This window comes from Myotis yumanensis, unplaced genomic scaffold (assembly GCF_028538775.1).
Source record: "Myotis yumanensis isolate MYYU_CA2020_CCGP unplaced genomic scaffold, mMyoYum1.0.hap1 SCAF_9, whole genome shotgun sequence".
Taxonomy (NCBI): Eukaryota; Metazoa; Chordata; class Mammalia; order Chiroptera; family Vespertilionidae; genus Myotis; species Myotis yumanensis.
The window spans coordinates 73,516,563-73,529,073 of record NW_027223760.1 but is presented as its reverse complement, the minus strand read 5'-3'; the positions used below and the strand labels follow the sequence as shown (position 1 = coordinate 73,529,073).

Here is a 12,511-nt window from a genome sequence, read left to right as displayed (position 1 = left end):
ATTTCCTTCTAATTAATTTCCTTTCAATGTGCATGAATCTGTGCACCAGGCCACTAGTAGAACTATAAATACAATATTTCCCATTTTTTAGGTAAGAAGACACAAAACAAACATGATTACCTGAAATAGATGCACTGTTACTTAACATTTATTCAGTATGCACCATATGGTGGGTGCTGACAAGCAATTAAATAAGATGATATCACATATACTAATATAGCTCCAAACTGTGAATATAATGACTAAGATGAGTCCTTACTCTTCTCGCCACGACTTAAAGAAAAAGATGGAGAATACACAATGGGTTTAAAAGGCGAGGAAAATTGCTTAAAGGATTGGAAAGTAATACATATGACAAAGGAAAGGAAATTAAATGTTAAGTGTTTAAAGGTTAATAACATGAGTAGTTTTCCTCACCACTAAGAAAATGATTTTTAATTATAGTATAAAGAATTTAAGTTAGCTACCATTTAATTATTTGTGCATTCATTTAACAAAGTTTATTGTGTGCTGTTATATAAATAAAACTTCCACTGATTTAATGCTCTGTGCTTTACTCTTTATATACATTATCTTATTCAACTTTCCAAATATCCTACATATTATCATCTGTAATTTCCAGATGAGGGGAAACATTTGAGTGGTTAAGTAACTTGCCCAAAGTCACACAGCTGGTGGACAGTGGGTCCTGGATTAAAAGCCAAGTGTATCTGCTTTCAAAATTTGCTCTGAATCCATCAATATATTGCCCATCCACATACATTATGCTGAGCTTCAAGCTAAGGGTGGCATTGAAAGGGATTAGTTAGAGACCCTGCCCTCCTGGAGTTTTTAACTATAGCAACTATATTTACATAGATAGCTCAGGATTGGGGCAGTGCCATATGAAAGGGAGAATCAATAAGTGCACTAGGATTTTGGAACCTGAGTGACCCTTTATGAACAGGCTTAACACACAGGTAGAATAATTTGGCCTGAGACTTGCAAACAATAAGGGTTTTAATTAGTAGACTAGATGAGAAGACAGTCCAGCCAGGTAATGGCTCAGAGGAAAAGCAATACAGTCGTATTCAATACAGGTAGAACAGGAAGTTTATATAGGGAAGAAGTATTGAAAAGGAACGTTAGGCTAAATTTATTCTCTGGATAATGAGAACTCCTTGAAGCTTTCTGAGCAAGGGAATGATGTGATGAAGACTATCCTCAGTGTTCTTATAAATGCAGTCTCACCCAAGAGAAGTCTGGGATGGAGGGAGAGCAGTCTGCACCAGTCCAGACGGGATGAAGGTCTAAGTTGAGAGGTAACAGAGCAAAGACAAAGGATGGAGATGGAGATGTGAAAGGGCATGAATTCCAGATCACATCTATGAGTAATTGTCAGGATCCTCAAATTGGATAACTAAGGATGACAATTAACTCTCTTCAAAAGGTTATATACAGGCATGCCTCAGAGTGTTGCGGGTTTGGTTCCAGACAATAGCAATAAAGCAAGTCATAATATTTTTGTTGGCAAAGGGTCTTGCCTTCGACTATAAAAACAAACAAACAAACTGCTGGGGTCCATCCCCAGCAGGTCCAGGGGTCCCCAAAGGTGTGGACGGAGTCGACGAAGAAGGAATGACATGGAGGCTGCATTCAGTTGATCAGCATAGCAAGGTTCTCCCGCTAGATTCCGTAACCATATTCTCTTGCTAGGTTCTCCTGCCATGTTCTGTCTAGGTTCTCCAGCCAAGTTCTGTAGCCAGGTTCTGTCCAGGATCTTTTGCCATGTTCTCTCCCTAGGTTCTGTCTCTAGGTTCTCTTGCCATGTTCTCTCGCTAGGTTCTTCAGCCAAGTTCTGTCCAGGTTCTGTCCAGGATCTTTTGCCATGTTCTCTCCCTAGGTTCTCTCTCTAGGTTCTGTTTCTAGGCTCTGTCTAGGATCTCCAGCCAAGTCCTGTCTCTAGGTTCTGTCTAGGATCTCCAGCCAAGTCCTGTCTCTAGGTTCTGTCTCTTGTTGTCTTGTTACATCTGTATTTATACCAGTTGATTTTAATCCTATCAATTTCTATTCCAAAGGTTAGGGCATTTCTTATCTCCATTCCAGGGAGTAAAGATTATGTAGCCTAAGTGTGATTGTTCTTAGTTAAAGTGATTAACTACCCACCTGGCACTTAGTTAAGGGATTTTATTCCCTCCCTAACTTCAGGGAAAAATCCCTACCTGGGGAAACAACCTTTCTTAGAGAGGTGACCTTGGTTAAAACACATAGCGCCAAGAAGGTGAGCAAACATATTAAGAACAGTATGCCATATACGCCAGATCCCTTGAAACAGCAAGGATGGACCGGCTCCTGGCAACAAGCAAACAAACAAAAGCAACATCTGAAAAGCACAAATTGAAGCACACTAGCACAATAAAACAAGGTATGCCGATATATAGGGTGTCTCCAAAAAAGTATACACACACTTTGAATAATCATAAAGGCAGTGTTTATGAAAATACATTTCATTTTCAAAATTGAGCTATCAGCTGTTAAAGCTTGTATACATTTTTGGGACACCCCCCCAAAAAATATTTGTCTTAGCCCACTTAGGCTGCTATAACAAAAAACCATAGACCAGTGGCTTGTAAGCAACAGACATTTATTTCTCACAGCTCTGGAGGCTGGAAGTCCCAGATCAAGGCACCAGCAGGTTCCGTGTCTTGTGAGAGCCCTCTGCCTGGTTCACAGACACCTGTCTTCGCTGACTCCTCACAGGGCAGGAGGGGCAGAAGGGCTCCCAGAGGCCGCTTTTATAAGAGCACTAATCCCACTCGTGAGGGCTCCACCTTCATGACCTAATTCCCTCCCAAAGGCCCATTTCCAAATACACCACATTGAGGGTTAGGTTCCAGCGTATGCATTCTCAGGGGAGGACACAAACATTCTGTCTGTGCCAACATCCTTGCTGCTCCAACTGTGGTGTGTAGAGCGTCAATAATGTCATCACCTGGGAGTCCATTAGACTCCGAGAATCTCAAGCCCCACCCCAGACCCACTGGATGAGGTCTGCGGCTTAACAAGATCCCAGGCGGTTCATGTGCAGCTTGGGAAGCACTGGTTTGTTTTCTTATAGAAACTTCCTGTGGTCACCACAGTTAATATTGATTGCATTTGACATAGTATAGAATGTACAATAGTATGTAGATAGTTAATCCCATGATGTGTTTTCTGTATAGAATTGGTTCAACAGTGTATAATTTTGTGTTATGAGAGGAACACAATTGGTGAGGAAAAGAAAAAATAGATGAGGACCAATTAACATAATCTCAGTGTGTCTTGTCCAAAGGGTGACCCTCACAGAACAGTGGAGGAGCCAGTCAGGGCACAGTGAGACTCTGAACAGTAAACACTAGAATAAGAGGGTCTTAAAGTGGCCACAGCTGAACTCAGAGCTGCATGCCCATGATGAGCCACCTGTGAAATTAAAAACCTGATTTATGCCCAGCCAGTGTGGCTCAGTGGTTGAGCATCCACCCATGAACAAAGAGGTCAGGGTTCGATTCCCAGTCAGGGCACATGCCCGGTTGCAGGCTCGATCCCCGGTAAGGGGCATGCAGGAGGCAGTTGATCCATGATTCTCATCGTTGATAATTCTCTCTCCCTCTCTCCGAAACCAATAAAAATATACTTTTTAAAAATCTTGTTTATGAAACCAACAATGAAACATCAAGCAAATACCAATGTTCAGGGTACAATGAAATTTTGGAAATGAGCAATTGGAGATTCTAACTGGGTTGGCAGCTGAATGACTAAGGAGAAGATATAAAAGAGGAGCCCACAAAACCAGGATTTTAAGGAAACTAGAGTTGCATGAATGCAATTCCTCTGCTTCAGTCTGGCTGGTGCAATTTGGCTATCCTGGTATAACCCCGCCGTGGGAACTTACAAGGCCAAATCCCACAAACTGTAAGAACTAAGAGGAATTGGTCTGGAGTGTGTCAAAAGTTACAATAGCTAATTAATCTTTGATCTTTGTACCATGCCTCTTGTTGATTTTCTACAGCTTTCTTCTTGAGATTTTATGTTAAAACATAGCATTTTTTGTACTTCTTCTTAAACACCATGAGACCAGTAAATAAGAATAAATATTTTCCCAGTATAGAATTTCACTAATATAGGAGCCCTTAAAAAGAAAACCCAATAATCTTAGGACCACCCAAAACTCTCTGTTTTCACAGAAAAACAAACAATTATAAACTGCCTCCAATGACTGCTTCCTGAGGCTATTAAATGAGGATCATAATTACCTTTTAAGTTATGGTATAATTTGAAATTCTTCAACTATGGTATAATTGGGTCTTTTGTTGCTTACTTAAGCTGTCATTTCTGTTCTTTTTAAGATATTAGCAACAGCTTTGCCTACATGTGATGTGTATTTGCAGCCACAAGGAAGCTATTTCATAATTGACAAAGGAAATATAATACTGAAGAGAAATCAGGAACAGAGCGTCCATGCCGACCAGCAGAGCAAGGTAAGCCATTTCTTCATGGCCATTTCTGTCATGCCTTCAACTACTAACCCAGATGCACCCAGACTGTGCCTGGTCCGTGTGAGTACCCCGTCAGTGTGAGCTCTGTTATCCTCAAGAATAGAGTGGAGGGAAGGACGAAGCAAGCCCCAAGTAGCTAGAGCCCCTGTGCAAAACTTTGATGGCTTTATTTCTTTTCACAACAAAAATTCCTGGAAAGCTGGATTCTGAAGAGTTAGAGACTCGGGTACTGTGAATTCACAATTTCTTGTCATTTTAGTACGAAAAAGGTACAGTTCTGAGAAATGGCTCTCCTCCTAATTTGAGAAATGAGACATGCTGCTGTCCCTGGGGATGATGGTGCATGGCTTGGCCCTCGATTCCAAGGCGGTTGTAATCGGTCAGTGCTGGTGTGAGGGCCAGGACGATGCCACCTCCCCGGGGCCCTGCTCCAATGGCTTCAGAAGGCTGGAGGGGCCTGAGGACCTCACAGCCAGCCAGCCGTTATCCACTCAAAGGTGGGACTGCTTCAGGCCCATGTCCTTCGTCCAGTCGTCACACCGGGATCTTTACTGAGAGTCCCCTGTGCATGTGCGTGAATGGGCATGTTGCAGAAGCAAAGGGAAACAGACGCTGGCTGTCTTGTTTACAAACCTAGCGCCTGAAACGGTTCATTTCATATAAGAGACCTTGTGTGAATGAAGTGGTTGAATGAATGGTGACAGAAGGATGTAGCCATGGAACCTGTCTAAGATTGTTGTTGGGGAATGAGCCATGTGCACAAAAGACTAACGTGTGCCAGGCGGGTGGGCCAAGTACACAAAGGAGGTGCGCATACGTGACATGGACTTCAGTTTAGGGAGAACTGGCTCCTGCTGACAGGGTCCACGAAGGCCGGGTAGTGGTGTTCCTCCCTGTGTGTGCCTACATGCCAGTGGTGGTGGCCTGGCTCTTTCCTGCTTCCGTTGCCCTGCCTCATGCCCAGGAAGCCTTCTCTGGCTTCTCAATCTGAAGTCCTCCTGAATGAGAAGGGCGGGGAAGCCGTCACTGCCCCCACCCAGGGCTCCCTGTGACACAGACCAGTCAGCCTCAAGTTTTACTGTGTGCAAGTGTAACCCTGGGAGTTCGTTTCGAATGCATGTTGTAGGGCAGTGATGGCGAACCTATGACTCGCATGTCAGAGGTGACACGCGAACTCATTTTTTTGGTTGATTTTTCTTTGTTAAATGGCATTTAAATATATAAAATAAATATCAAAATATAAGTCTTTGTTTTACTATGGTTGCAAATATCAAAAAATTTCTATATGTGACATGGCACCAGAGTTAAGTTAGGGTTTTTCAAAATGCTGACACACCGAGCTCAAAAGGTTCGCCATCACTGGTCTAGGGCCTTCCCCTTGAGATGCTGAGTCTGATGCTGGTCAAGAAATCTGCCTGTTTGCCAAACACCCCAAGGTGATTCTGATTTTGCAGACCTCAATTTAATAGACTCCTGATTTAATAGACAAAACTTCTCATCCATTACTCTTCATATGTGAAAAGTAACACCCTAATTTTAAAATTCTTTTAACCAAGATTTGCTTTCAGTTAAATTAATAGGTTATTTTTTGTTATTAATTCATTGTTATTTTTAACAAATTTTAGCAAATAGGCCATATGTTGGAAGAAACACTATAGTAATTTCACCAACATAAATAAATATTACATACCTATAACTATAGTGTACGTATTTAAACCTGAGTTACTACTCGCAAACAATGTTCCCCGAATAATTAACATGTGGCCACACTGCATCGCACATGCTAACGAGTTCTCTTGTCACATGGTGTGACTTCCTGCAGAAGTTTGAACACATGCTGGCCTATGTTCCAACCTGCGCTAAGCCCCGCCCCGCCATGCGCATTTGTTTATTCCCAGTGACTGGTGAATGCATGCATTTACTAGACCTATTCAGTATACATTTAAAATTACAGTTAAAAATATATCTTCTGTCAAAAAAATAAAATAAAATTACAGTAATGCATATAGAAAATTTTTCTGCAAACTTAAACTTTTTATACATACTTAATTTTAATTACACAAAACGTGTCTACATAAGTAAAAACAGATAAACTAATTTGTTAATTTTTTAACATACATATTCGGAAAACCCACTTTATTATATAACTAGAGGTCCAGTGCACAACATTCATGCACTGAGGGGGGGGGGGTCCTCAGCCTGGCCTGCGCCCTCTCACAGTCCAGGACCCCTTGGGGGATGTCCAACTGCTGGTTTAGGCCCGGGCCTGAACTGGCAGTCAGACATCCTTCTTGCAATCCGGGACTGCTAGCTCCTAACCACTTGCCTGCCTGCCTGCCTGATTGCCCCTAACCCCTCTGTCTGCCTGCTTGATCATCCTTAACCACTCGCCTGCCTGCCTCATCACCCCTAACTGCTCACCTGCCTGCCTCATCACCCCTGACCATTCTGCCTGCCTTCCTGATTGCCCCTAACTGCTCAACTACCTGCCTGTCTGATCATCCCTAACCACTCGCCTGCCTGACTGATCACCCCTAACCACCTCTGCCTTGGCCCCTGCAAGGGCAGCTTTGTCCAGAAGGATGTCCGAAATGATATCCGGAAGGTCATTCGGCTGTCTGGTCTAATTAGCATATTACACTTTTATTATTATAGATTCCTCCATATCTCTCAATGCCAGAAATATTACTCATGCCAGTGCCTTCCCCTCCCCTTTGTGCTGCCCCAGCTCTCCGGAGATGGCAGTGTTAGCAGTTGCTCTGCTCCTGCACCCCAGAGATCATCAGTTGTGTTACTCATGGGGGTTCTCTCTGCCAGATGAACAGTATATGAGCCACCTCCAGAACTGCATCTGAGTCAGTCCATTTTAGGGAAACTGGTACCAACTGTCTCAGGTCAGAAGCCATGGAAACAGAGCCTAACACTGGATTCTGGTACAAATGATTTATTTTTTAAATGTTTTTAAGAAAAGCTCTTTTTAAAAAAATTGATTTCAGAGAGGGAAAGATCCATTGCTCCACTTCATTTATGTATTCATTGGTAGATTCCTGTGCCCTGACCAGGGATCGACCCCACAACCTTGGTCTATTGGGATGACACTCTAACCAACTGAGCTACCTGGCCAGGGCTCCAGGAAAACTCTTTGAGAGAGCAAAGAAAACAAGATAGAGAAGGGGAAAGGGTAAGATGTGGTCTCAGGTGAAACAAGCCTTGATCCACAGGCTGCTCAGAAGTGAACACTGCAGACAAAGCTGTCCCGCTCCTCGAGACAACCAGGCCAGCCTTGGCTGTGAGCTGTCTTGGTGGGTGTAAGAGGGCAATTCTCCAGAGAAGGGGAGGCAACACACCCACAGCAAGTGGGTGATGGTGCACCAGCCGGGTAAGGGGATCCCAGAGAGGTACCGACAGCATCTACTGCAATTGTGAGAGTGTTTCTGCAATATCTGGAAATGTTACATGTGGATGAGTTTACATACGCCCCTGTCTATTGAAACCTGGGGGTATAGTTTCTTATGCACATGTCTGTCTCCAAAGCAAGATTCTAAACTGCTCTGTGGCAGGGTCTCTCTCCTACTCATCTTAGCATTCCTAATTCAGAGGCTGACATTGAATTGTTACTAAGCAAATGTGTTTCAAATGAAGAGAAGTTTGAGGTAGATCACAGAGTAACTTGAACTCCAGGCTAAGTAATTTGGGCGTGATTCTGTTGGCAGTTAGAGTTTGAAATGCTTGTTGGCAGTGGTGTGTAATATGTCTTGGACTTGGGAGAGAATGGAGAGAACAGCCAAGAGACGGTTGCAGCAATACAGGCAAAAGCAACAAGAGGGAGAATTCCCATGGAGGCTGTGAGTATGGAGAGGCAGATGCAAAAGCCATTAAAGAAAAATTATCTACAGGATCCAGATGGCCCCAGGCTGACATCTAGTACAGAGCCTTTTGGGGATGTTAATCAATCAAGTGAGTTAGTTTTGTGCTTATCTGCCTCCAAGCAGATAGAAGACCATTTCTCATGTTTGCATGGAAGAAATACCTAAATAATAAGTACATGTGAGCTTTCTCATTGTCATCAGACATTTAGGCAAAATCCGTGAACTAGGCATGGGAATCTTTTCTTTCTTTCCATATTTTGGCCAGGATCCTACAGTTGTATCTGAGAAAGCCCAAGGTCATCAATGTGGAATGTGCTGAATTCATTAGCACATGGAGTACATAAAATTAAGGTGGTTTCCAGTGACACTGCTTTCAAATCAATCATTCTGTACGTAACATATGTTCCAAAGCTGCAGACTGAGCACGCTATTCTCAGCCATACTCTGGCCTGGATCCTGGGTGGAATAATTTATCCGTGACTCAGATGGATCATATATGGAAATATGTGGGTTTCTTTTCTTTTTTTTTCTCCAAACTCTTCCAGGCCTTGACTATCGGCAAAGCTTATGTACATTTCTCTCTGATTTTAGGGCTCAGTGACTTTTGGCCGGGTGCCTGCCGGTCACGTTGTTTTCCGAGAGCCAGTTCCCGGGATGCCCGTTACATGGACGGGGCCTGGATTTGCCAGGGTTCTCCCTGGAGCTGGCTTAAGATTTGCTGTCAACAACATTCCCTCTCCGATGGACTTCACCGTGGCCATTCGCTATGAAACTCAGGTATCCTTTAAGTCCAACGCCTTCGAATGGTGAAAAATTGGAATACATTCTTGCACTAAATGTTTCCATCCCAGTCTTGCTAGATATGTTTATCTTCAAAGTATTTGCAGAAGGAGAACATCTGGAGAGCATTATACACCAAAGGGTTTCCTAAAGATACTAAAGCAACAGAGTGAGCCATAGGCACACAGGCTTTATTCCAGGGAGAGAGGCTAAAGTTGGAGTTATATATTTAAGGCCCTCGATCTAAGGAAGTGGTGATGGAATGTTTGTGTAAGAATAATAAATAACTAAAATAACATAAGCCCTGCCTCTCCTGGGACTTTTTTTCTAAAAACTTAATAAACTAACATACGTGCAGAGATTCAGACCCCAGGGCTGCAGCAGAAGCATTTATTTGCATTTGGATTTCCCCTGAAAGAAGAGAAACGCTGAAAGCAAGCTGCGCTCTTGTCTCCCATTGCCTTACTACCCTTCCTGGCCTTTTAAGAAGTATCTAAACCGAATAGGGAACAAATTAGAAAAATATTTGATTTAAAGCAATAGATTCTAAACTTTTCTTTGTATAAACTTTTCTTTGATAATCTGAAACCCCACAGACCATCTCCTCTGAAAAATATTTTCTATGGCGGGAGCAGGGTGGGGTCGGGGGACGATGGTTCCAAAGTCGCTCTAGGGACCACACTCTGGAAGCGCTCACTGTGTGCTTATGACCAGAGCTGCTGATCCGTTTTGAAAATATTGATATGACATAATTCTCTGTTTCCCACTTACACTCAAAAGCCAAGAGACTTCAATGAACTTTGACCTAGTGAGTATGACAAGAAAGTTCTAAATATATCCATATATAAATTTTTCCATTGAGAAGACACATCTCTAACAGCTTTAAGATGCTTTTCCAAATTGTAAGGCTTTCAGAGGATAGCTAATTGGCACATAAACAAATATAAATACATCTAGTAATATAATAAATACATCTAGTAATAAAATAACTAAATCATACAATTTATATACTAATATTTACATAATAATGTGAAAAAAATGCATCTCCTTTTGTGGAGAATTCCACATTGTTATTTTTGTTCTGTGATTTATGAACATGATGAGTTAACCGCTGCTTGGAAGGCAGGGGTTAAAGGGAAGACATGTCAGGAATACAGGGTTCTCTCGGGCTGGTGAACTATGTTGCTATGGCCAGAAACAATATTCCTCTACCTGGGTCACAATTCAGACACCAGCGAGGTGGGCCTGAGAGTGAACCTCTAAGGCTTTTTTCAACTAGAAAATTCTATTTGCCAAAAGGGCCCTGGGTTACAAATTCGATTCCATGCAGTCTTCACCAGGTATATGTTTGTGCATGCAAAACAGGCTCCCACATCCTCACAGTGACATGCTTTTATGTCCTGCCCATCTAGTCCGCAGCTGACTGGGCTGTCCGGGTTGTGGTTAACCCCCCTGGAGGGAGCGAGCACTGTACACACAAGATCCCACCGCAGAAGCCTCCGTCTTTCACCTTACCCGCGACCTCAAGGTATGCTCCGGACCTGTCCTCAAACACTGAAGGTTTCCTAGCATTTTGTTCATCTGTCAGTAACATGTATTCAGGAACTATGGGAGAAGAGGTGTAATAACCCTTTCCCATTCTCTCAATGGCTTTGAGATGTGAGAAAGTGAAATGCTACAAGAATAAGAGTAAAATATTCAGTTGGGTTCTCTCAGCTGAGAGTCTGTGAGGTAAAAAGCTACTAAGTTTGCCTCATCAGAGATTTGTGGCAAAATAAACCAGAGACCCTGTTGTTAGCATGGCAGGTAGGATGGAGGTCATTGGTATTATCTTTTCCCCACCGCAGTCATGACAACCCATGGCCAATAGTTTCTAAGGCTTTGCTCTCTGGCACAACCTGTGGAAGAGCCACGGAGACTCTGCATTTACTGTCCACCTGGACCTTGCCGCCACCCCACAGTGGAACCCACATCCCAGCATAGGTGGAACACTACCAAATACCGGGGTCACTTCCGTTACATAACTGTACTTTTGTCATTGAATTGTTGCTTTATTTCTCCTAATACAGAGTCGTGCTGCTTCCCACACCCATCTGTTTAGAACCAGATGTACAATATTCTATAGACGTCTATTTTTCCCAGCCCTTGGAAGGAGGGTCCCACGCTCATTCACACATCCTTGTCGATTCTGTAAGTATCACAGAGCGTGGTGGGTGCTGCCTTCCAAGCTGAGCTCCATTAAAATCCCACGTTTAGACTCTCTGGTGAAATATTTCTTGAGACGTGTGGATGTATTTGTTTCATTCCAAAAATCACCTGATCTCTCTAAAGGTCACCTAATAACAATTGCAAATCTTACAGAACAGGAAGTGCCAGTAATGGTTTGAAGTGCGCCTTGCTCAGTCCCTATCGCATCTTGCTCACATGCTATCATTTACTCATATAGAGTCAACACCCTGTAAGGTCAGTGCTATGATTATTCTCATCTATAGACGCCAGCACTAGCTCAGGGTCACACAGCTGGGAGTGAGGAATCTGGAGTCAGAGTCAGACTGTCTGATTCCAGAGCCTCTGCCCTGAGCCAGGACAGCATTACTGAGTTTTGGGGGAAATCCCACCACTTTAAAATTAGCATCTTGCAAGCTCCCATGTATACATAGTCTGCTTTTATGTTGTAATCAGAGTGCTCATACAAGTATGGATGTGGGCATTTTCCACTTCGCATTATATCATAAGCATTTTTTACTATGTTTATGTAGTCTTATTTCTAGGAACAATGCATAGTATTTCTTTGAGTGACTGTTTTTAAATTGTATTTTTCAATTACAGTTTACATTCAATATTTTTTGGTATTCGTTTCAGGTGTACAGCATAGAGGTTAGATAATCATACACTTTACAAAGTGCTCTCTGCACGTACTTACTATAATAGTATGGACTGTGTTCCCTATGCTGTGCTTAAATCCCTGTGACTACTCAGTAACTACCAATGTGTGCTTCTTAGTCCCTTCACCTTTTGCACCCAGGCCGCCAACACCCCTCCCATCCAGCAGCTATCAGTCTGTTCTCTGTGTCTATGAGTCTGTTTCTGTTTTGTTTGTTGTTGTTTTTTGTTTTGTTCATTTTGAGTGACTCCTTTCAGCATCTTTCCCCCACAGAGTTGGACCACAGATGGTCCTTCTAAACCCCCACTCTGTGCACTGCAGACCCAGGCTTGTCACTGGGCAGAGTTTGGCATTGAGTGAATTTATGTAATTTACTTATCTAGTCCCCTGCTTGTGGAATAGTTTCTTCTATTTTTCAGTATGTATAGTTGGTACATATTTTTCAGTGTTTTAAAATATCGTCC

General features: G+C 42.8%; 1 protein-coding gene across 1 annotated transcript in view; it reads left to right on the top strand.

Moving 5' to 3' along the window:
• LAMB4 (laminin subunit beta 4) overlaps positions 1 to 12,511 on the top strand; it is an 89,473-nt gene that overhangs the window by 36,107 nt on the left and 40,855 nt on the right. Inside the window, exons 14-17 of the mRNA XM_070424671.1 lie at positions 4,365 to 4,496; positions 8,975 to 9,160; positions 10,576 to 10,691; positions 11,233 to 11,353. Coding sequence (XP_070280772.1) covers positions 4,365 to 4,496; positions 8,975 to 9,160; positions 10,576 to 10,691; positions 11,233 to 11,353 — 555 coding nt within the window. The remainder of the gene's footprint in view (positions 1 to 4,364; positions 4,497 to 8,974; positions 9,161 to 10,575; positions 10,692 to 11,232; positions 11,354 to 12,511) is intronic.